Below are 24,896 nucleotides of genomic sequence, written 5' to 3'. Positions count from 1 at the left end.
TCAAATCAGTGTCAACTTGCAAGCAGTATAAAGGATAAATTGGGGAAAAAAGTAAAACAAAAAAAATTAACGAGAAGGGTCATAGTAGTGCCTCTAAGACAGACTGTGGGGCAAGATTAAGCTCATCCAGCAAAACCCAACAACCCTCCTTTAGAGCCTGCAAAAGTGCAATTTCGCAATTTCTTAATTAAATATGTTTTACAAACTACTAGCAATGCAAAAGGCTTGTGAAGTCAAAATTTAGACCTGTAGCAAGATTCCATCAGACCATGCAAATTTCATCCCTTCATCACTTTCAACAGGTAGGTCCGTTCCCAGCAGATCCATTAGGTCAGTCTGCACCTCAAGCAACATTAAACTATCATTTTTAACATAGTAAACCCACAAACAGCAAAGGGATGACATCAAATAATATAAAGAAGGGGGATGGTGTAGACAAACAAAAATTCATATAAAGAATCACAAACCTGCTCAGACAAATTTATGCGGACAACTTTGTGCCCAGAATATTTTCCCAAGGCAATAATCAAGCTTGTCTTACCAACACCAGGACTGCCTTCCAGTAAAACTACAAAGCATGCAAAAAATAAAGTTAAGCATTGCAAAACACCATATGGAAGGATATGGAAGCAGTGCAGTTCACCTTTTTTGTTGACTTGGTTTAGCAGAATGAGTATACAAAAACACTTAACAGTACTGCAAAACGTACCAGGCTTTGGAAGCTGCATAGCTCGCAAAACACGCAAAGCATTTCTTCGTGTTGTTGGTGTCAAAAATTCAAAACCACCAGCCTCACATTTTTCATAACCTATAAACATAACCCATAAGTTGCCAAGGTATTATAACTGCACAAGGATAAACCCTGACCAGATAAGCATTGATGAAAAAAACATACAGCATGCCATTTGAAAAAAAAATGAAACATATAAACTGATTGAAGATTCAGAAAAAGTTTAACAAGATCAAATTAAAGGAAATGAAATAGTTGCAACCCGTTAGAGAACTATACTGCAGAAAAAAATATAGAACAATATATTTGATGATACCTGAAGTGTTTACAGGTTCCTCAAAACAAATACAGCATTGCAAGCAGATAACATTTCTATCTAAATAAGAAGACAACATATGATTCATATAACTTACCTTTTTCAATGTAAAACGGATCTATACCAAAGCTATTGTCACACTGCATATCATCACTGCATGAAATATTGCCAGTTTCTCCAAGATCACCCCAACCATAATTTTCAATAAATGAAAGTTCATGTAGATTACTATCCTCCTGTGACAGCAGAAATAAAACATCCTTACAACTTGCAGCAATGGTCACAACATTATCCACTTGTATAGCCATAAATAGGGACTTATGTACACAACAAACAACTTGGTAGAAAGAAAATTCATTCATTTCTTTCAAATTATCACTTGTTATAATGGTAAGGTTGTTTTGCTTGAAGGTATCTTAATTGCAAGATCAATTCATTATTTTAAGATTATTTTAGTCTAACCAAATGTTTCAACATAGTTTGTTATTTTATATACAACAATGATAATCATGGATTACCATCGCACCTTCTTCACTATTTGGTTTATAAAGTTAACAAGTGTAATGATTAACTCAAGTCGTTAAAATAGAATCCAAAATCAAACTCCGGAGAAATATTTTGAAAGCATAACTTATTTGTATAAATAAAATATATCCTCAAGCGATGAAGAGGCTATACTTGCTTTTTATGGGTGAATTTGTGAGTGAACTAGTAATTAAATTATATAAAGAGGAATAACTAGAAATTTACAAACAAAAGTAAAATTATTTAAAAAAAAAACTTAGATTTAAAATTAAAATTCCGTGAGAATGTTCCACGGTTTTTGTTAGGATTGTGATTGTTGTCATTTTATATAGACATGTATAATAATAAATTAATTTGAAGGTTTCTTTATCATCAAATTGTAAATAATGTGGATATATCCATCACAACAATTAAGTTTTATTCTAGTGCTTGAGAAAGGTTAGCAAATGCCATCTCTTAAAAATATATTATTCAAATTTTTGGATAGATCATTCTAAGCACATGAAAGGTTACCAAATGCCATATGCAGATGTCAGTGATGGAAATAAAGAAAATGAAGATATGCTATATTTGCACTAATCACTAGAGAAGCCAAATAGGTGTTGTATTCAGCCAAAAGCAACCAGTACTTAACACACCTTCAATTCTTTCAAAAGAAAAGACAGGCATGTCTCTCTAAATAATCCTGCATCCTTTCTGGAAATACCAGTACCTGAAAACTCAAACAAATGAAAATGCTACGAGAGGACAACAGGAGGGAATTGTGACACATTGATTGTACAAGAAATGCCAAATAATGTGAAGCCTAGCCTCTTAGAAAATTGAACCAAAAAAAGACCAATTGATATAAATCAAGAAGAGCAAGTGAACACTTCCAAAGTTTTGACTTCACGGTTGAAACATATAAAAGATTTGACCCATGTTAATTCCCCTATCTAGTGGATTGAAAATACTACGATGCTGCTACACCATCCTTTCTAACTTTGACAGCTTTGCTTAAGTGTAGACTGTATGAAAGATATCATAATTAAAGGTTAAATCACTAGTTTTTGAATAAGCATCAGTAAAAATATAATTTGAATGAGATTCAGTTGAAAATGTATAACAGATTAATAGAACATTATCGGCAGCTAAAAATTACAATTCCTAACTTGCAAACTCGGTGAGGTGTGAGGTTAAAGGTTAAGAACAAACTAGGTCTTCAGTTTAATTCTTCCCAATGAACTAAAAACAAAATGGGATTTCTTCTCTTCCTCCCCAAACCACCAAATGAAAACCATTATAATCAAAAGAACGGCAGAACAGCATATAATTGAATAAAAAAACAAAAGAAAACATTAAAAGGAAATTTAAGCCTTTCAAGACATATCAAGGGAAAATAGAAACAAAGTTTAGTTCACATCACATTATAACTATTAAAGTAACATTCATTATTATTGTGTTCCTTTTCTGAATATGAAATGAAAAGTTATGAATTTCAAGACTATAAACCTTCTAACTAGACCAAGGAAGAGAAAATGCAGTTGACAGAAAAAAACATGGGACTATCTTGACGACTATTCAACCTACTACTGGATGAAGAATGAGAAAACACAATTGATATTCGCATAACAAGAATTACCTAGGCTTATTCCATCAAGTAAAACAAGGAAAAGCCCATGGAGGAATGCACAATCAGGTCCTAAACCTTCTTTGGTCACCATAATAAACTGAATCCAAGAGAGGAGATCTCTCACAGTGAGCGCCCTCCCTTTCTCTAGCTTGTTGAACCACTGTAGCAAACATGAAATAACTATTTTAAATGAATATATCATTTAAAGTAAAATACAAAAATCAAACCATCATCTGCATACTAACCACAATAGCATGAAGCCAAACAAGAAGCTAGAGAAAAAAACAATAAGCAACTCCACCTTCAGTTTAAAAGCATGTAAAGGCCATTCAAAGCTATATTGATTCATTTAACTAAAAAAGAGTAGCTGCTATACAGAACAGGAAAAAAAAAACTCCTAAAAACTACAAGTCAAGCACCATCTCAAGATTTCATGATAGGAAAAACTAAAATAACAGCCATGACCATATGGCAAAGTTAAAATCAATCCAGAACATTTCACTGATCCGGGCAACCTCATCCCAAAAAAAAAAAACAGAATAAATTACCAATAACAAGCTACATGTCTGACAAAAGAAGAGGCGGAGAAACCCATGTTCATAATCATTAATAAATTTGTCACCAAACTAGGTGGAAACTCTAAAGGATTTCTTGGAAAAAACACAAGCACAAAGTTTGAAGGTGCTGAATCTCATCAAGTGAAAAACATAAAAGAAACCTACCACCTGAGCCACAAATATCAAAACTTTCAAGGTATTAAGACCAATCTAAGGAGAGGATTTTCTCCAATGCAACAATATCTTCCAAAATGAAGAAATGGTATCTCTTCAATTAAAGAGGTTTCAAGTGTCCAACCCCCACCAATAGGAAATGTCAATGTACAACACACACAGAAGGAGTAGGGGTCGCATTGCAAACAGATTTTACCATCAACTCCTTGGACAAGCAAAAGCACCAAACTATTCATCATCGGTCATCAGCAAAAACAAAGACAAAGCAGCAACAAGGGTATCAAACAAAAGTTACCTCCCAGAACTTCAGCATAGCACCCACAATGTATGAGAGTTCTGGATTGGAAAGTCTGCAGACAAGAAAAAAAAAAAGGATTGAAATTGAAGAATGAAAGCTTTTGATTCTGTTTCGCAAGCACCACCCCAGTGGACAACTTTCTTAATTGGACATACCTTTTTGAAGCAATATCTCCAAGTTCATCTAAATCACAAACAGGAGGAACCCAAATTTCGGTGAACCTGTTGCGAAGAGCTGGAGATAATTCTTTCTTACCATAATCCCCACCAGGATTCATAGTTGCAAGGACGAAAAAATTTTCATGAGCAGTAATATTTTCCATGACTGGCCCTCCTTTCTCAGCCAATGACTGCAAAAGAAAAAAGAGGTGATTAGAGGGCTCCATTTTAAAGGTACATTTAGAAGCCTCAGCAACAAAATATGTAAATTGGATATCTACATGTATCCAATCAGTTCAATGACCATGATATGCATAACAAGCATAAAGAATCATGTAAAGCCATGGTCCTTAAAAATCAAATCAGATAAGAACCTGTTGATTTAATCAAAGAAAATATGATGCAAAACAACTAAAACCAAGAGCAAAAATAGCATAAAAGAATGATTGATGATGAATAATGAAGAACACTTTTCCCAACAGTTGGAAAGCAGCCAATAGCATGTTGGGGCTTAGCCTCCTTGCAATAAAAAACAAAAGAAAAACTCAGGCCCCTGATAAATGGATACCTACCAATTTTCTCTCTGGCTCCAAGACACTGTTCAACCTTTCCAATACACTATCATCAGCCAAAGAAATTTCATCAACAAGAAACAGATCACCAGCCTTCATTGCTTGCACTAGAGGCCCATCTTGCCACATAAATATTGTTTGCCACTTCTGAAGTAAACAAGTCAGGTCCCACTTCATCTGCTCAAGAGTGTCGATGTCTTTCGCACTGACATTAGGACATGAAACTTGGCCTTGTCTATAGCTTGTTATTATTAGATTGAGGTGATCAAGAGTGGAAGAAGCCTGACCAATATCAGAAGAAAGATCCTGCATCCAAGGAATAAAAGATGGAATATCAATTCATCAAGGACTACTAAAAGATTCCCGTCTATAGCATATACATCATTCAAAAAATTCTCACCAAGTCCTGAGCAAAGTGGGTATAAGCTTTTGAATGCATCCATTTTTCAATTATATATTTGAATTCTGATGCTAGTCGTGATCTCTCTCGAACAGGAAAGAACCCCTATGAAACATTTCATCAGTTGAATTTCAAAGAGCATATAAAAGGGGAGACTGAAAACTACATATCTAAAAATACTCAAATAATATTAGCACAAACCCCAATGAAATCAGATGTTTCGGTGTATTGGTGGCAATTCAAGATGTGTAATTTTAACCCCAATGCTCTACTCAGTAACTGACAGACAGTAGTCTTCCCGCCACCAGTTTCGCCAACAAGAAGTACAGGTTCACGCAACTCAAAACAACGCTTGACAAGGAAATACAATCTCCTCATACTTCGGGTGAGTATGACACTGGAAAGAAACATATTATAAATTAAAGAAAAAATCAAGAAAGGAAGTGTTTATGTTTGAGTTCATAATTTATAAGTTCATACTCGCCCAAACTCTGCAAATCGCTTCCAATTGATTCTGATTCCCTTGCAACTGATTCCTGAACAAATCAGGAAATGAATAAAACAAACAGCAAATTGATTAGCGATAAGACTAAAAATAAGAATCTTTGAACCAATCATTTAGCTTAGGGCCCTTGAAAGGATGGAACAATAGTAGAATTATATTGAGGGAAGCAAAAAGCAAAAAACAAGGCAAATATCCTTTAGGCACAAAGGAATGGAATGAATCACCACATTACATGCACCTTAATATTTGTTGACTATCAAGAAACACAACAGAAACATTACATAGGTAAGAGTCAAAGCATAACACATTAGAAATTTACATGGTTCATACATTAGGATCAGCAAAAAAAAATCCAAATTCAAGAAGACTCCAATTAAGTCATGCCTAAAGTGTACCATCATTGGTCTATGCCTTCATAACACCAAACTTATTGGCTAGCAGGCGGCAAGATTGCAAAAGCATGGAACTTTTGGCAACTACCTGATAAATATTGAATATAATATGGTCAACCAAGGCTTGTGCAATAAACATCAAAAAAAGGGTATATGTTTAACAGCAGGTGCAGTGAAGGATTTATATGGAAATTTTTACATAATTTGGTGCCAGTGAAGCGTTCTTTCTTAAAGCAAAACAAAGAACTACTTAGATCTAAATCATTTATCAAATCAACTTGAAGTTCTATTAGTTTCAATACACTACACTAGAATAAATCATTTAAAAGCATTCAGCATATCCATGAACAAGTTTAAATGCACTCAATGGAAAGATACCTTGTACAAGTGATCTCTCACAATTTTCACACGTAGATGCCTTTCCAAAACTTCTTGAACCACATGCCTCTCTCTTTCATCCCGCAATCTGTCAGCCAAAAGATAATAACCATGCTCAGCCATGACTTCTTTAGAATCTCCAAAAGCCCTCAAACGATTTGCCCAGCGAAACAAGTCTCGTGGAGTTATGAATCCATGTTTCCCAGCAAAAACTTTGCTACTCTGCCTGTGAAACTGTAACTCCTTCATTACTTCAACCATCAACCTAGCACGGCTTCCAGGTATTTTACACCTTTTCTCTATTATTGTGCTCAACTCATCATCTGGAATTTCATCCACATGAACCTCCACAAAACGGTTTCGGAAGGCTCGGGAAAGCATTTTACGCCCACCATAGAACGTAGGTGGATTTTGGGTGGCAAAAAGCATAAAATTTGGATGTGCCCGAACAGTTTCTCGCAATTCAGGCAAAAAAAGTTCTCTATTGTCATCTAACAATCGATTCAATGCTTCCAGCACATCTGAAGGAGCAAGATTGAGCTCATCCAGAACAATCCAATGACCATTGCGAACAGCCTTAACTAAAATGCCTTCCTGAAATACAAGCTTCCCTTGAGCATCGGATATATAGGAACCCAAATATTCCTGTAGATCAGTATGTTCATGATTATTTATCCGTACAAATTCATGCCCAGTTCTTGCAGCAAGATACTGGACAAGGCTAGTTTTCCCACTAGAAGTGGGACCCTGTAACAGAACAGGATATCTCTTAATAAAAACCGCACGTGCCAAGTTCTCAAGTTGCTTCTTAACACTCTTCGTTAGAACATAATTCTTATATAAATCATCAAAACCAGAGATTTTTGTAATCCTCAAGTAAGCATCAAAAGGTACAGGTGAAGGTTTATTTCCTCCCAGCAATTTCTCCTTTATCATCTTTTTCATAATCTTGGCACTAGGTCTGTCCAACATAGTAAGAAAGAACATGCAGAATCCATCATAAATTGCTTTTGGAAATCCAAATTTTCCCTTTGCCCCCCTGGTATATTCTAGTGCACGGTATAAAGACCTTAAACTGTATTGTGGCTTCTGATTGGCCCCATCTTGCAGCCTTTCTTCAGAGTTCTTTTTGGCTGCTTCATAGAAATCAATTATTTTCTTTTCAAGTTCAATATTTGATATGCTTTCCTCCATAAATTTGTTAATAAATAACTTCAAATCATCTCTATCCAACACATCATGGACAAAGCATGCTGTAAATCTACTCTGCAATGAGTATGGCAAGTCTCGCTTCCCAGCATCAGTTGCAGGATTCATGCATGCAAATATACGGAAACTAGGATTTCTAGGTATCTGACTAACATCCCCTCTTTCAGCTAAGCAAAGTGACCCATATTCTCCTTCAAGGACACCAATAACTCTTTGCAAGGTCTCAGGTGGAGCCAAATTCACCTCATCAAGCAAAATCCACTCCCCATTTCTAAGAGCAGTTATAAAGGATCCTTCTACAAATGAAAATAGCATTCCAGATGAAGCTTCGATTTGACGAAGAGCAGCTTCAAGTTTTACAGAGAAACTCTCCCAAGCTCTGATATTTTCATCCAAAGGTTTTTTCCGTTTCTTCCCAGACCCAGATCTTTCTGTCTGTAATTTTTTTTGGAAATTATCAACATACTTTTTAAATCCATTTAATAAAGTTTTCCAGTTCTTCTTCTTCATTTGCTTTTGTAGGTAAGCAAAAATTTTATCATTTTCCTGGACAAGAACATACAGGAGGCACGAGTTATTTATGTAGACATTTAATAGGAAGCAGATATTTTTTTCCCTGAAAATAAAAATACCTTCATCGAAAATGTTTTGGAAAATAGAATCTCGAACTCCTTATACAGAGGAATACATATAGATAGTGAATCTATGGGCTTAAATCCCCCCAACAAATCAGCAATATCACTTTGTTGACTCAAGTTCTGGAAAAGAAAACAAACTTTATCATATTATGTGCTATATATAGAACTCAATATTCACTCAGCATGGAGCTTTGAAGCTAGAGAGAGTGACATACCAAAACAGTAAGCTTCTGACCCAGCATCATGGCTAGATTTTGTACAAGTGTTGTCTTTCCTGTTCCCGTTTCACCAACCAAGAGAATGGGCTCATTGTACTTAACAGCGCAAGCTATTTGCTCGAGCACATACAAAGAACTCCGCATCCCAACAAGTCTCTCTTGGCCATGCACCTGAAAGGATCAAATATAATATAAATATTTATATATATGTCAGTAGCGAAGCAGACAACAGACAAAACTGATTGAGACAATTTCAAATTGTTTCACTAACCACAGTTTCAGTGCGTTGAAGGGTAACTCGACCAATTCTTACTTCTGTGAACAAATTCTGCAGTTGACTCCAGACATGAGTGTAACAAGTAGCAACTCCTAAAATGTCAGAAATTAATAGCATCTAAATCAACAAGTACCTGAATTTCAGGTTTACAAGGATAAAGGATTGCTGCCTCTGAGATGGGAACTCCCCACAACTTTGCAATGTCTCTCATTACAGTGAGTCGATTTTCAGAAGGGGCTGAAAAGGACGCGAATATGTCTACAGCCTAAAGGTAGAAACCAACGGCACTCATTAAATGTAGTTCAAGAGCAGGCTTATCCATAGGATACAGATCATGCAATTCATCTAGATAGAAGGAAATAAAAGAAAAAGGAAATAGTAACAAGGCAAGATGCATTTTACAAAAAAGACCTCTTGATAGATAAGATGGCACTGATAAGCTGTCAGCATATCCCCATTCAAACCTAATTCTGCTATTCGTTTGCACCATTTAAGGAGGTCCCTGCCATCAGGATCCAAAAGCCGGTTACAATAATCTGATTGGTTTATAAAAGGCAATATATGCATTGAGCAGTAAGCATCATCCATTACCTTAATGAGAACCTGTTAAGGCAGCTTAAGCAGGCAGAATTTCCAGATGGAGAAGGATTAACTCTTTCCATTGTTTCTGCCAAAACAAAATTACTGTAAGTGATCCATAATCTGGAACTGAAAATTCCTTAACATTTCATACATCCCACCTATGAGTCTTCCGGTGAGAGGTCCCAAACTTGGATACCATGCTTTCATTATATTTTCCAAGTCATCATTACTTGGCAGTCCAATCATCACTCTTCTCCAAAGTGTGCTAAGTGAACTTCCACCTGCAACTGAAATCTCTGGTTCAGCCAACTGTACTCCAACTACAATTATGGACAGATGGCCACAGAGCATATTTGAGCATATTCAATGACTCCTAGTACAAACCTTCTGCTGTGTGAGATACATTACTCTTGGAAGTAGTGATGGTAGAAAATAGTTGAAAACTCTCCGCCACCCTTATTTCCTAAAATGTCCAAGATCCTCATCATTATTCAAAACAGAGAGAGAGAGAGAGAGCAAAAAAGGTAACTGAGATAACTAGATAAAGACATCATTAAGAAAATGTCTACAAATGAACCTTTAAAATAAACCGCATTTACAAAAATAATAGAAGCTAGAGATGCAAAATAACCATATAGCTTATGGTTTCAACTCCTTGGAAAAAAAAATAACGAAGTGTATTTATTCAGCTTTAAAGTTCTGACATTGTTTGATGAGCATATGAGTTTAAAGACCACTTCTCTGTATGAAAATAACAATGACAAACAAATAGTTACCTCTCCGTGACTAGTAATGAAAGTGATTTCACCTTCCAACAAAGGCAACAAGATCGACTGCACATCCGATGGTGCTTTGTCAATGTCCTCAAATACAACCCAATATCCATTCAGAACAGCCTAATGAAATTGGAAACCATATAACACATTACAAGTGGGTAGAAAGTGCATATTGCAGTCAAAAGAATTAAGCTGTAGGAGTTCTTTGAAAAGAAAACCTACCTGGATAAGTGACCCAGGTTGCCATCTAAATTCACCAGGTTGCTCAGTACACACATAACTCCCAATCAGTGTTTTGCCATCAATTTGATCATCCATGTGAATAGATAGAACTAAATGTGGGATGGGACAGAAATGGAGACAGAAAGATGGAAAGAAGACCCCAAAAACAATATAAAAAATTAGTGTCAGCAGCGCCAAAGAAAAGGATAGGAGCAGTTCATGAAAAAAAAAACAAAGGGACAACAAGTTCACTATGTGCAGGGTGTCAGTATTCTTCCAACAGCTAGATATATCAAGAAACTCCACACATACAATTCAACTCAAAACAATGTATTCCAGAACTGGTTAGGACATGGTACATGAACCCTCTTCTTCCATATTTATCTACCTAATGTCATTTGTTTGATTAATATTTAAAAATTAAGACATCTCTTGAACTTGAATAAAGCATTTTAAATAGAAGAGAATTTGTTTTCTCTAAGTGCCGCGTCAACCCTTTAAATCAATACAGTTTAAATATCATGCTATCTTCTCTTAAATTACAGCAAGAACTTTAACACTCTCATTTCTTCTAGTGCCATTAATTCCCCACTCTAGCATACGAGGAAAACCCCTAATAAAAACAAGCTATGACAAGATATGTTCTATCATTCCAACCACTTCCAATGCATACTAAGCCCCCAAGTACTCTTCACAAACTGGTGCTAAAATGAAAATACACCAAATTGGTATCAATCTTTCAGTTTTTAAAAGAAGAATAGGAAGAGAACGGTTTGGCTTTTAAGAACACAACAATTGAAAATTTACATGCACAAGAAGCATTTCATGCTTATTCTATACTGCAAGACAAGTACTAATACCCATTATGTTGCCATTATAACAGCATTTCAAATTATGAGCAGCATATAGCTGATACAACTGCTGTTTCAGTGTATTAGAATCCATAGGACATTATCAAACGACATGCAATTACAGCATGGCATGATCAACATTGAGAAGTCGGGTTCCTCTCTTTTTAAAATGCAGTGTTACATGGACTAAAAACTCAAGTTAACAGTCCAGTTGATATGGTTAGATCAAACTTAATATGTTGGCATTGTTGTCAATTATTGCAGCTTTCTTGGGCAATTTAATACTAGAAATTTTATGTGGCTCTCTTACATGATTCATCTGTTTCTTTTTGTATGTATTCATCCCCTTTTTCATCATATAGTATAGTATTTAACAACAATACAGTTTGGAACTTCCATGAAACTTAAGACATAATAATGTTAAGGATACTCACAAAGGCCTGGTGGGCATCTCAGGAAGGTTTAAACAGCAGTAAGGGTCAGAGGTTCAAGGGGGAGAGTCATGGGCATTTAGGTAGAATAATGCTGCCAGGGGTACTAATGTGATTGCCCACACACATCTCAGGAAAGTTTGAAAACCAGAAAGGGCCAGAAGTTCAAGGGAGAAGTCAGTGGCATTTAGCTAGATTAATGCTGTCAGAGGCAACCATGTGATTGCACACACACATACACACATGTATATAGCTCAAGAGGCAACAAAGTTGTGCCTACAACCTTTCTTCACTTCTTTTTCTTCCTCTCTCTCATATCACCTACTACTTCATCTTATTCCTCTTCTCCTTTTTAGTTATTTATTTCTTCTTTAATTTCTTAACTAAGCAGGTCAACAAATGAAAATGTCAACTTGGGGGAATCCTAACTTTAACTAGTTACATACCTTGATTCCCAGCATCCTGAGCCAACTTGTTAATGAGAGCAGTTTTCCCAGCCCCAGGGGGGCCATACAGTAGCACAGGCCATTTTTGACTCACTGCCAAGAGCACCATCTCAAAGCCTTTACTCATCATAGATGTTACGACAAATGGATAGGCAGTTGACCTTTCATCCCTGAATTGGAAGAGACCAATATCAGAAAGTGAACCCACAAAACCTATGTTAAAAATAAATATAGAAATGGTCAACTTTTTGAACCGCAGGGTCCAGAACAATCCAAAATGGTAAAACCAAAAAATCAATGCATAAATTTCCAAAAGAGACTTTAAATAATATCGTTACAAAGCCATTACCATTTATTATCACAAACTGATGTAAGAATATTATTGTTGAAAAAATCATTTCATCATGTAAACAAAAGAAAAATTTATTATAATTTCAGTTTGGTAAATACCTACCATGTCACCACCCTTCGACTCTTAATCACTGGCTCAATCTGATGACAATGTGATGATATCAGAGAATTAAGACCACAAGACTTTAGGAAGTTTTGTTGACCGAACTTGATGCCTCCAGTGAAAGAACCAAAGTTAGCCTGCTCAGAAGATCCAACGCATAAGCAAAACTTCTCTATAGCTACATCCTGACAAAACTCCTCCCAGCTGAAAATTAAACCAGCAGACAAGCAAATTAGAAGGCTGAAAAAAACTAAACGCATAAACACTACAACATTTACAAGAACCAACCGCAACAAACACAAAGTTGCTTCCTCAGCTCCAACACCAAAATTTTCAACTGCTTTGTCACTCATTCCCAAAATTGTACACAGAATTTGTATCCCACACCATTTTATATCTGCGATCGCCTTTGCATCCTTGGCAACATGGACCAGATCAAGATTTACTAACTTCTTTACGTGGTCCAAAAAACAGGACCAGTTCCACTGTTCAGAAAAGAACTCAGGTTGCATAAGGAGGAGGCGGTATGATATCCTCACAGCAAGTAAGTAATGATTTGCAGCCTGACAAAACAGAAGAAGTATCACATTAACCCAAAAGCAATACATTTTGTGAACTTCTGACGTGAAAAAAATCAAACAAAAGGGCACTACTCCTTTCTTGCAACATAGAAAGCAAAAACCAAGCCTCGATCCCAAACTAGTTGGGATCAGCAATATGGATCCTTTCGTGCCATTCCACACCATCATTAAGGCTAACATAATTTAAGAAAAATCAATCAAAACTAGGAATACTTATTGAGACATACTCAATTTAGCACAAAACCTAACACGAGAAGTGATCACTACTGGTACAACAATCTGAGCTTTTAGCTTGCAACAACAAAGCAGTAAATTCAACTATTTTCATTGGGTTCCACTGCAAAACTGCATATTAAACAAATTAGAGCAACCATTTCATACAAGAACAATTAAGAAGATAAGATTCTCTAAATTTAGCTTCTAATACCCCACTCTTCTATATGACCATAACCAGTTGTTACCCATTTCCTAATACATGACTTTTATGGGATAGAACCACTAGCCTCATTTAGGTGATGTATCTGGGGGTTTTGCATGGGTGTTCCTTTTAGATTTCTCAAAGTTTAGCTTCTCTCTAGGTCGTTTATTATTTTAAATGATGCATATGATGATTTTGCGGGAGTATTCATTTTAGATTGCTCTAAATTTATCTTCTCTCTATGTCGTTTACCAGTGTCTTTCAGATGATGCATCTGAGAGTTTTGCAGGAATGTTCCTCCAATCTCTCTGACTCACAAGGGATTGTTGGAGCGTTCCTTTTAGATTGCTCTTTATTGTAGTTTCATGCTTCTCTCTAGGTCGTTTATCTATTGTCTTTTAGATGATGATTTATTCTCCCTATTAAATAGCCATTCCTTTTCATCATTAATTCATATTTTCTTGTCTTCTAATAGAGCCATGCTTGTATAGGTGTTCTTTTCATCTTAAAAAGATGCCTATGGGCTATAAAAAAAATGCAAGAAAAAAAATAGCATCAAATATTAAAAAATGCAGAAAATACGCAGTTCATATCTTCCTAGGATATTTAAAGGTGTAATTAAGTTACTAGATTTTTCGATTTTCTCTGGTCAAGGACAAGAGAAGTGGAAATATATCTACCTTCCTAGATATACCCCTTATAGAAGTCTATAACAACTTCAAAACTGAAAACAACCATTTCAAGACTCAACAGTAAAGCATAGTTAGCACATCCACAATAATCCTTAGTCTACTTATAATAGCAATTAAAATGATTCCAACAAATATTTTCTTGGAATGATATGCAAAAAAACTAGAAGAATAAGGGATCCTTCTCAATGAAAAGGGAAATTAAAGTCAAAAGCAGCTAATGTAACCATTCTAAAAACCTTTGAACTATTTCAGTTTACAGATGCAAAACAACTCTGCTTTACCATCATGTATATCATGGCCTCATTTAATAAATGACAAGTTCTCTTAATTTAGGGGAAAGAAAAGGCTACACTACCACATATATGAAGTTCAATAGAGATGCATGACAACCAACCAGTAACAAGACCTCAAGGATGGCAACCGATTGCTATTCAGAAGCATGTCTTCGATGAATTGAGACACAAACAGAATCAGAGTTTATTTTTCAAACTAGTAATGGAACAAAGAGTTCGATTGAAATTTGATAAAATATAAATTATGGTAAATACCTGGAACAGTTGAGCCTCAGAAACTACTTTGTTCCTCAATATGCGTTCAAAAGGAGGCGGAGCAAACTTAAAGTAAGTTGTGACAGACCTGCACCAAGTACCATGTCAGTATCTCATAAACCAGCATAACTAAAAGAGCACTGCAAGTCTCAAATTAGCAACCATATCATATATCAAACAGTTCTTTAGGTGTAAGTTTACAACAGCACCGCAGCACCAACACAATCCACTTCAGCAGAATCAGCAAAAGGTTCGAGCAGAATAATTACACGGATATTCAGGTGAAAAGGTTAATCTTGTACATGAGGGAAATGATGGCAAAATCTGTATGAGTTATATGGAACACTTGAATCAAAACTTCTCTATGGCAAGGCCATAATTACGTCATGCGGGGGGGTGTTATCGATATGAACTCGTCATTCTAAAAATATGCAAGGGTACAACAAATTTAATTTTCCAGGTAGAACTTTTCAACGTTGAGAGTATAAATCAACGTAAGATTCATGGCATATGCTCATACTTAAATACCTACTAGTAATGGTTTCTTCAGTTTTATAGGATGTAAGCCTTTTTGTCTTTACATAAAGGGGCAATTAGCAATTGCAAGCTAAAAACTTCATAAACCCTTGTGCTATAAGGCATGGAAGTATGATACTTGCATCCATTGCACCCATATTGAATCCATCAATGACAAAAAGCTGTGGTTATTCAAGCTTCTTGACACAGTTTAAATATCTTCTAGATTTCATTGGCTACTTTGATTATATTTCTGTTTTCTATACTTTGTCTTCGTCAAGGCATTTTCAAGTATACTGCCTCAGTTCCAGGGTGCAGCACCCTGTTGTCCTTCTTGAACATGTGTTTTTAGACATCAAGAAATTGTTGCTTTGTATCATTAATTATTCACGCCTTAAGAAGTGAAGCACAAGGTAACAGTAAATAGCATGTACATGTCTTTACCCCAATAAAGAATGGTCCAAGTCAAGGGCCCGACAAAAGGCCAGGCAAGCAAGCTCGTGAAGCTCTAAACCCCTCCCACTCCGTTCATAGTGCTCAATAACATAAAGAACATCAGCATCAACAAAATCCCCTTCTATATCATCTGAATCAGAACTTAGATTGCAGTTCCTAAGCAAAGCCACAGCTTGATTTACTATCTTTCGAGCTACCGGCCGAAAAGAACCAATTAAAGGGATAGTATAATTAGGGTTCAGAAACAGCTCTGCCAACAACTTCACCACTTCTTCTTCCGTCACAGTATGCCCCTGCCAAACCCCAAAAAAACAAAACAAAACAAAAAACCATAATATCTTTTTGTTTTATTATTCCATTAGCACCCAAAGAACACATAAAAAAACACCAAATTTCATATAAACAAAAAAAAAAAGAAAAACAAGTCGAGTGAAGTACCGCTTCTACAAAACGTTGGAGCTTGTCAATCGTCGCAAGCTTCGGGCAACGAGTAAGGAATCTTTCCAGAGCCGATTCAAGACTGAAACTTCCATCCATCGCCATCTGTAAAAATTCACTCAAAATTTTCTCTCTATATATCTATATAGTACTATAAATATAGCAAAAACTGTAGGTTAGTCAAAATATAAATAATCAGCAGCGATAAGAGCAAGAAGCAAAAAACGATATGCAATCCCTGGAGCTTGTTGTAGGCTGTTGTATGCTAAACCCTGAAAAACACAGCAAGGAAGTGATTAATAACAAAAAAAAAGAAGGGTTTCTTTCTTTCCTTCTTCTTTTCGTTTTGTTTCTCTCCGAGAAAAGAAGGGTAGGGTTTTATTCTAGGGTTTAAGGTTTTTGTTTTTTTATATTTGAGACAATTACACTTTAGTCCTTATAGTTTATTAGAACAAACTAATTAATCCTTGCAGTATCAAACATAATTAAATAGGCGGTTGACCAGTGTTGGTTAGGGGTGTTCAAAACCGGGTTCGGACCGGTCTGGTTCAAAAACCCAACCGTACCGGTTTTTTCTAATTTTGCAGATTTTGAGCCTGAAACAGGTTCAAACCGAACCCGTTCGGTTCGGCTTTTTGTCTTTATTAACCGGGTAACAGACGGGCCACCAAGATCACCCGGTTTCACCGCTGAGTTCATTAGGTCATGTGTACAACAAATCAATTTCTTTCTCACTGATCAAATTAACGGTGACGATTGGTCCCAACATATTCGAATACATGTCTATACATTTCCTTTTTGACATAATTAATTAATTATAAAGACCTGAACCCTAAACCCTACCTTTTGACAGAGAGGCGGGGGAGAAGGCAGAGAGTTTCAGAGAAGATCGAGAGAGCATGGTCAGGGAAGAGGAAGGGCGTGCGGCTGAGAGTTAGAGGTATTGATTAAGGTTTGAGAGAGAAATTTTCGTTTTAAACCCGTTTACAATTTGTACTTAGTTTAGTTTTGCTTGAACCGGTCCGGTTCAATCGGTACAGACTTCTGAACACCCTCCCTTCTTTCCTTTTTTCGCACTCAAAAATCCCTCCAACAAACAAGACAAATAAATAAATATAATCTCAAAAATATAATTAACAATAATTACTCCCTTCCTCCGTAAGTCTCTCTCTCTCGATCTCAATTTTTCCCTTTCTAATCCAGTTTAGATCCAAATCCTCAGTTTCTTCTTTCATCATTCGCTCTGTAATCAATTAATCAACTCTCTCTGTGTGAATTTCTCGTAATCCAAAATTTTCACATTCATCTTGTGTTAGGCTCGTAACATGTTGCCGTTTCTGTTAATCACTTAATCCAGTTCAGTACCGTTTAATTTTCATTTTTAGTTTTAAATTTAGATCTGATTTTTCACTCTAATTTTAGCCTAAACGTTAATCACTGCTTCAGTTATTTAATTAATCATCTAATTTTTCCAATTTTCGCAATGTAGATTTCATGTTTACTTCAAGCCGCGTTTAGTTGTTATTTATTGCTAATTTTATCATTGCATTTCTTTTTTCAATATAATTTCACATTTTCTTGTTATTTTTTTGTGAATGCATTAACAATTTAGCTTAGATCCAATTTCACTTAATTCTCAGCATTCAAATCGATCATTGATAAATTAATTAATTAATTTTTGTTCGTATTTTAGTAGATGTAGTCTGTTGCTATATTCTTATATTAATTTATGGTTTTTTTTTCTGCAGTTTTGTATAGCATCAGCAATTAAATCTATGTTTGGAGGTCAAGTGATTCCGCCTAGCAAAAGTCCGCATTTAAGGAAGTCTGGTAGCCGACCTGTCGTCTTTGATCTTGGTAGCAATAATAATAAGATTATCTTAATGCTGTTTTAGATACAAATGTTGAATTTAATCCGTTGTTTTTTTATTTATCCGTGTGTTGTTTTCAGAAAAATAATTGTAAATATAATGATTTATCTGTGTGCTGTTAGATAAGGAAGAGGGAAATGTTGAGATGGAAGGTTTTTTACATTCTACGGGGTCGAATGATTTGAAAATTGCTAGTTTACCGATTACTACTGCAGCGATAATGCCTTCTCCAATATTGTTATGGAGATTCAAGGTTTTTGCGGTTACTTGTTTGGCACTCCATTTGCTTTTTCTTGTATTGAGGTGTTTGGAAATGCTAAATGATGTTAATTGCTTCGTACAGGTACTGTTGTTTTTTCTCTGGGGTTTTATTTGCTGCAAGGTGAGTCTTATGTTCTTCGATTTGCTTATAAGTGGTATTTATTACCTGCTTTCACAAGATCATGTTCTTTAATGGATATTTTTTAATATTTGTAGATTGGATGGGATTCTGTTATGAGAATGAGTGTGAATTTGCGGGACCTTTTTCTTTACGAGGCATTTTTGTATTACAATCCTCTTCTTCTTGTGGTTAGTTATCTTTGTTTTGAGTGACACTAGACTATATTAATCTTGTTCTCTCTACAGTGAGTAAATATTTCACATGCTTTTGGTTTTGGTTGTGCAGACTATGATGGTTTGGCTTTGGGGAGTTAATTTGTGGGTTTTTGCACAGTCTACCATCAGCTATGCTAAAATTTTTGATCTGGACCAAAATCATCTTACTCACAGAGAAATATGGAAGGTTTTGTATCTTAAAATTAATGGATTAGATCTGTCATAGTTGGAATTTATATAGCCTGCTGTGGTTTGTTAATGATCCAGGCTCCAGTTACCTGTTGGATATATGATAGTCAGCACTAAATGATCAAAATGCGTTATGTGGCACATAATGTGTTGTTTCAGCAGAAAAATGTCCCCTATAGAGGAATAACTTTTTTTTGTATTGTAGCATGTCTTTTCCTTTTCTTTTCTCTTATGTTGAAATTATTTAGTATGTCATAATTTAGATTTTCTTCTAACTAATGTGATTTAATTTTATTGTTTTCACATGCACTTTCTCAGGATAACTTGCCATTTTGATCATTGCAGGTTGCCACATGGATGACTATCATCGTCCCTACTAGCATGACAGCATATCTTTATCTATATTCTCATGGAGAAGTGTCGTTGGCTGCATCACAACCAGTGTAATAGATGATCTTATATTTTACTGACAAGTTCTTTTGTTCACTTAGTGATTTATTACGGGTTCTATTTTCATTTCCATCACTGTAAAAAGAGTTCTTGCAATAACATGTTTATGATTCAAGAGGACTTCTAGAATCATCAAGGTGATTGTTGGTATCCTGATGTCAATTTCATCTGTGTTGACCTTATCACTTTTAAATAGTTTACTAAGTTGGGGAAGTTACTTAAGCATGAGTGCCATAAACAATCGAAAGTTTGTCAGTTTAGTTAGTTGTAACAGGGTGGTCCTCTGGTAGTGGTCTCACCTAAACTTGTAATGTCATCACATGCCAAATTATTCACAAGTCACCCATGCATAGAGAAAAATCAGATGAGTCTTTTAGTTTGTTCAACTGTAATGTGAAACATGGTGAAGATAATATATGTGAACTTTTAAAATAGTTACTATGCTGAAAAAACAAACTACTACAATTCGTCGCTGTCCGGGAAGAGAGTTTGACTTCTGGGAATGTCTTGAGCACTCATGCTTAGAGAAAGAGATGAGTTTGCTGAATTGTGAATGTGAAACATGTTGGTTTTTGAAGATTATACATGCGAACTAGGAAAATATTTATCGGGCTGCAAAATTTGAAGCAGGATTGAGAAGATATAGTTATGGCTTGCCTTTGGTATAATTTGGTACAAGAAATAATAGTTGGATGACAAGTGAAAAAATGTTTTCTGAATATCATGACTATATGATGAAACAATAACGTCCTACTATCATATATTGCATTGTCAGGAGTAAACCTCCATATTTCTTGATCATCACTGGTATAATGAAAATACAATCAGTTAATTTTTTTCTCTTTTGCAGGTCTTATTATACTGTGCTGTTTCTTTGGTTTTGATATTCCCCTTTGATATTTTTTACTTGTCATCCCGCTACTACTTGCTAAGGACTCTTTGGCGGATAGTTTTCCCGTTACAGGCAAGTTCAAAAACCTTTTTGGGACTTCTTGTCTCATTAATTTTCGTTGTGCTTAATTCATGCCAATTTTCAACCTCACAGTGGACTTCTAAATCGAATAATCAAGGCCTAAAAAGCTCCTTGAGCAAGCACCAAAAAGTTTGGTGGCTTGTAGCTAATTGCCAAAGATCCAAGTCTTGTCTGATTTTATGAATATTAATTGGGTTGGAACTCCATGGATGCTTGGTAATAGTTGTAGTAACAACTTTATTTGACCAGAATGCCAGACTCCTTAAGTCATACCCATCATAACCTCCCAAATAGGAAACTAGAATGAGTACTATTGGACAATTAACTAATTGATGTAAATGCATGGGAGAGGATTTTACGCTTTGATTGCAAATGTAGTTCAAGTTTTGTGTTTAAATGTTTTTTTATCACACTTATTTTTGTTTCCACTGTTGTTACAGGCTATTACATTTGCTGACTTCTTTGTGGCTGATATTTTGACCTCCATGTCAAAGGTATGCTTTGTTTTCTCTTATTGCCAATGTTGTCACCTGTGGTGGATTTTAAAATAAGAGCTTAGGAATTTAATTGAAAAAGGTTGATGATTGCAGTAAGTGCTCTATTTAGTGTGGGTTACTTTTCTATATGCAAGGATTTCATATTGCTGGACAATCAGCTTTGAACTAGTTGATGAAGTGTGTAATTTGGATTGCACTGCAGTAGCTGTGATGGACAAATTATTCTTGATGACTTCATTTCTTTCATATCTGGAATCAAATACATGATTATTATGGATGCATGATCTGCTTGGTCTGGCTTGCTCTTTCCTTTGTCATATTATTCTGAAGAAATATTGGAGAGAATATTATATAGTTGTATCAAATAATTATCAATAACTGATGCTGGATTCTGAGAGACAGATAAGGAAATGGTTTCTTGATCTTTGTTGAATATTTAAGTGCTGCTGTACTTTCTTGATATTCTTATAAATGCCAGCTTTGTGCAGGTGTTCTCAGATCTGGAGCGTTCAGTTTGTCGAATGGTCCATCGCCAGGTCAATGTTTTGTTCCTTTGCAAGTCCTGCTTGCTAGTAGATTCAATCTAAAATGACCTCATAATGGTTTTATGATTTTTTTTTACATATTATATGATTTTGTGCATCGCTTTAAGCACACCTTTCAAGATTATAATTTGAACTGCCTAACCTAACCTGCAAAATTTAACTTGTAGCGGTTTCTATCCTCTTACAGTGAAAACCACTTATTACTTTTTTTAATGGTGTTTGCTACAAATGATGGTCCTATGAGGCTTATTACAAGATATTTTGTGTGTAGGTTGCCACTATAGCATGGTTTGAAGCTGACTCTGTTTGCGGCAGCCACTCCATTGGGATCCCCATAGCTCTAGTTTTGCCTTACATTTTCCGATTATTTCAGTGTCTTCGACAATACAAGGATACTAAGGAGAAAACAACTCTTTTTAATGGTGAATTTGCTCTGGATTTTCCTTTCCTTTTCCTCTAATCTATGTGCTAGTTTGGTAGTTGGTATTCAGGCTAACAATTCGTATGGTTTTTTTTTTCTGTTTTTTTTTTTTGGGGGGGGGGGGCTTCATATAAGGCATTTTGTTTCATGGAAACTATATTAACTTTATTTACTTACTGTTTCAGCTTTAAAATATTCGACTGCAGTACCAGTGATTTTTCTTTCAGCCCTTAAATATCATGTCCTCCCGGATAATTGGACAAACTTCTATAGGCCACTATGGCTTCTCTCAGGTGTCATAAACTCATTATATTCGTTCTACTGGGATGTGACCCGGGATTGGGACTTGAGGTAGGATGATTGCTTTTGTATCGTTTCACAAATATAATCTAAAAGGGTGCATGTGATCTTGAAATTATATTATTTGAAATTGTCATTGCCTATATTGGTCTCACATATTGAGCATCAACTCACCCTGACATGCTAAAACATTCCAGAGTTCTGTTTTTTTTTGTATTTTGAATTGTATTTGGTTGTCACGTTCCCTTTCTTCCCGGTGCTTTTGCTTGCATTGCTTTGCATTCAAAAGAGCATGTAGGAACTTTGAACTACCATGCACCCTTTTCTACAGCTCATCTTTCGTACTATTACTAATAATAGAAATGGTCTTCATGAACCCTTGACTTTGAAGTTGGAGTTATAATTGTATTGTCAGCGAATTGTTGAAGGATGATTATTTAACTTGTGCATTATCTTTATTCTCTATTTTCCAACAAATATTTTTATCTGTACCCGTGATGTTAGTTTGCTTGCTTGTTTGGCATCATTTTGGAATGTGAGCTGCTCTTGAAGCCATGATAATTAGATTTTCTCTAAAGCTGTTTCACATCTTCAAAAATATTTACCAGTGGCCCTGATACTGAATTTCCTTTTCTTTTGCCAGCTGTTTCACCAGAATTTTCAAATATAACAAACCAAGTCTGTGTTCGTACCTATTACATGGACGAAAATGGGTAAGAATTCTACGGTTCTTCTACTCACCGCAGTTTTTTTAGGGTTATGGCTGACCTGTCCAGTCTGTTAAAACAAGTTTCTGATACTTTTGGCCTGGTTCAACACCTAAATCCAGGTATTCAGAGGCAATAAAACAACTGGTTTGCCCAGGGACAACTTTGCTTAGCTGGTTGACCATTTGTTTTCAGCATAATCTTTATATTTATCTTACAAATTATGAATGTAAATCTGGCTACCAAGCAAATGGGTCAATACTGACTCATTGATGGAGTCGACCCCCTTGCCAAGCAGGAACATGGCAGACCTAGCTGTTCCTTGTTTTATTATCTTATCCATATAAATTTGGAGTTGCAGGTTTATTTTTGGGTGATAGGAAGCAATTTCATTTTGCGATTGGCATGGACATACAAGCTGTCTGCTCACCTCCGCCACAATTACCTCACAGTATTCACAATCACTGCCTTGGAGATGATTCGCCGGTTCCAGTGGGTTTTCTTCCGTGTGGAAAATGAATGGAATAAAATGAGTTCCAAGTCAAATCTTCAGCTGTCTGAGATCTCATCTGAAGAAGACAAATTACTCGCTCCCAATGACCACAATGTATAGATGGCAAATGCTCATTTCTTGCTAGCTGCATGATCTGCGGTTTTAAACGGTAACTTCCATTTTTTCCTGTAAAGATTTTTATCCGTTCCACCTAGTCTGTCTGTACGATCCATCAAAATATTTGTTCAAAAAAAGAAATAGGTTCAAGGATACACAATTTAGGAGATATATATCATTCATTAGTTACACAATCATGCTTGCTCTTTTATTTGATGGATGATAGAAAATTGAAAACAGTGTTCACGCATCGAACTTGCATTCAGCTGCATTTCCTCATCTAACCACCATTGCTACAAACGCTAGGAATTTCTGCATCTCTTTTAGTTCCCGTCAGATACAATCATTGGGTGACTTTGCATTGCTCTTTGGCATTTGAAGGATCGTATTCACCAATTGTCAAATGAATATTTGCTTATTGGAAATGCAGAACGAATTGGATTTCATAATGGAGTGTTGAAAACATAGTTGTTAAATCTGTTGTGGCTTGATGGGTTGATTAGGAAAACTGGAGTCTTACCCGGGTTGGGTTTTTTAAATACATTAATTTAGTGAAACCTAGTTCACTTGGTTGGGTTGACTCGATAGATCCGATAATATAGGCTCTTTTTAAGCTCTTTCCTCGAGCTATGGTTCAAAATGTTCTAAGATGTGTTTAGTGAGTAGATGAAACTAAATTATGACAGGCCGAGTAAATGAGACTAAACTAGGTGAAACTGAAGATGAAAAATCCCTGATAGGAAGTTTTGTATTATTTTGTTTTTAAGAATAATTTAGTCATTTAAGAACACCAAGCTAATTTCTTTTTTTCTTCCAAGGATAATTAAGTTTTATTACTACGCTAAAAAAGTGAAAAAACTAATTTAACTATAATCAATTTGATAACAAAAGGTGAACCCATAAAAGATTATTTTGCCTTATAATTCGCACTTCCTAAATTTGCAGTGTCAAGGGCAAAAACATTAATCATATACAACAAATCTTCATGCATGGTTTTACCTTTGCCTATTAGTTTTTTTTATAATAATAATAATAATAATATAATTGGTCGTCGTCGCGGATACCAAAGGCAAGCAGCGGCACTTGTTTCGTGAATCGTTACTGTCCAAGTAAGGTCCATCTTCGCTTTCTGTCATACACCCTGGGACCCCATACCCTAATCCACAACCACCACCACCACCTCCTGCAGTTCGAATCGCAAATACCTCCATTTTTCTACAACATCAAATCCCATCACCTTGTAGAACAAGGTTGATCAACAACGTACACGTGTCAACAACCCACCTGAATGTGGCTAGAAATGACGAGCTCATGAATGACGTGAACCAACAGCTGGAAGGGATGAGCTCTGGTTTGGCTAGGGTTG

General features: G+C 35.7%; 2 protein-coding genes across 10 annotated transcripts in view; one reads left to right on the top strand and one right to left on the bottom strand.

The window, feature by feature from the left end:
- LOC133671338 (midasin) overlaps window positions 1–16,733 on the bottom strand; it is a 38,234-nt gene extending 21,501 nt beyond the window's left edge. The window contains exons 1-30 of one of the 2 annotated variants that reach the window (XM_062092061.1): window positions 16,371–16,733; window positions 15,921–16,225; window positions 14,961–15,048; window positions 13,010–13,284; window positions 12,722–12,925; window positions 12,268–12,437; window positions 10,540–10,649; window positions 10,318–10,437; window positions 9,926–10,004; window positions 9,700–9,828; window positions 9,551–9,626; window positions 9,371–9,461; window positions 9,093–9,224; window positions 8,954–9,010; window positions 8,680–8,853; window positions 8,459–8,584; window positions 6,618–8,372; window positions 5,823–5,878; window positions 5,544–5,739; window positions 5,343–5,447; window positions 4,943–5,248; window positions 4,368–4,561; window positions 4,210–4,264; window positions 3,193–3,343; window positions 2,210–2,283; window positions 1,144–1,282; window positions 710–808; window positions 468–568; window positions 247–336; window positions 92–157 (exon numbers count right to left, since the gene is read on the bottom strand). In XM_062092061.1, coding sequence (XP_061948045.1) covers window positions 92–157; window positions 247–336; window positions 468–568; window positions 710–808; window positions 1,144–1,282; window positions 2,210–2,283; window positions 3,193–3,343; window positions 4,210–4,264; window positions 4,368–4,561; window positions 4,943–5,248; window positions 5,343–5,447; window positions 5,544–5,739; window positions 5,823–5,878; window positions 6,618–8,372; window positions 8,459–8,584; window positions 8,680–8,853; window positions 8,954–9,010; window positions 9,093–9,224; window positions 9,371–9,461; window positions 9,551–9,626; window positions 9,700–9,828; window positions 9,926–10,004; window positions 10,318–10,437; window positions 10,540–10,649; window positions 12,268–12,437; window positions 12,722–12,925; window positions 13,010–13,284; window positions 14,961–15,048; window positions 15,921–16,225; window positions 16,371–16,475 — 5,628 coding nt within the window. In that variant the 5' untranslated portion in view covers window positions 16,476–16,733. The remainder of the gene's footprint in view (window positions 1–91; window positions 158–246; window positions 337–467; window positions 569–709; window positions 809–1,143; window positions 1,283–2,209; window positions 2,284–3,192; window positions 3,344–4,209; window positions 4,265–4,367; window positions 4,562–4,942; window positions 5,249–5,342; window positions 5,448–5,543; window positions 5,740–5,822; window positions 5,879–6,617; window positions 8,373–8,458; window positions 8,585–8,679; window positions 8,854–8,953; window positions 9,011–9,092; window positions 9,225–9,370; window positions 9,462–9,550; window positions 9,627–9,699; window positions 9,829–9,925; window positions 10,005–10,317; window positions 10,438–10,539; window positions 10,650–12,267; window positions 12,438–12,721; window positions 12,926–13,009; window positions 13,285–14,960; window positions 15,049–15,920; window positions 16,226–16,370) is intronic. The other variant, XM_062092062.1, reaches the window with a different exon arrangement.
- Window positions 16,734–17,164: 431 nt separating this feature from the next.
- On the top strand, window positions 17,165–23,724 carry LOC133671689 (uncharacterized). 8 transcript variants are annotated; one of them, XM_062092522.1, is made up of 14 exons: window positions 17,165–17,310; window positions 18,119–18,200; window positions 18,364–18,494; window positions 18,585–18,623; window positions 18,719–18,811; window positions 18,909–19,025; window positions 19,373–19,468; window positions 20,328–20,441; window positions 20,891–20,944; window positions 21,436–21,483; window positions 21,764–21,914; window positions 22,099–22,264; window positions 22,857–22,926; window positions 23,282–23,724. In XM_062092522.1, exons 2-14 carry the CDS (start codon window positions 18,146–18,148, stop codon window positions 23,531–23,533), a joined length of 1,386 nt encoding a protein of 461 aa, XP_061948506.1. In that variant the 5' UTR covers window positions 17,165–17,310; window positions 18,119–18,145; the 3' UTR covers window positions 23,534–23,724. The 8 variants fall into 8 exon arrangements, with proteins under 8 accessions (XP_061948506.1, XP_061948499.1, XP_061948507.1 ...); XM_062092515.1 differs by having other exon boundaries at window positions 18,119–18,227; XM_062092523.1 differs by having other exon boundaries at window positions 17,172–17,322.
- Window positions 23,725–24,896: the final 1,172 nt, after the last annotated feature.

Source organism: Populus nigra, chromosome 13 (genome assembly GCF_951802175.1).
Source record: "Populus nigra chromosome 13, ddPopNigr1.1, whole genome shotgun sequence".
Lineage (NCBI taxonomy): Eukaryota > Viridiplantae > Streptophyta > Magnoliopsida > Malpighiales > Salicaceae > Populus > Populus nigra.
This window is presented reverse-complemented; position numbering and strand designations above follow the sequence as displayed.

Excerpts from the sequence above, each read along its gene's own strand:
- LOC133671689 (XM_062092515.1), top strand. The coding sequence starts at position 18,146 with ATGTTTGGAGGTCAAGTGATTCCGCCTAGCAAAAGTCCGCATTTAAGG. Across the intron at positions 18,228-18,363 it reads ACCTGTCGTCTTTGATCTTG|ATAAGGAAGAGGGAAATGTT; the intron begins GTAGCAATAATA and ends GTGTGCTGTTAG. Across the intron at positions 21,915-22,098 it reads GAAAACAACTCTTTTTAATG|CTTTAAAATATTCGACTGCA; the intron begins GTGAATTTGCTC and ends TTACTGTTTCAG.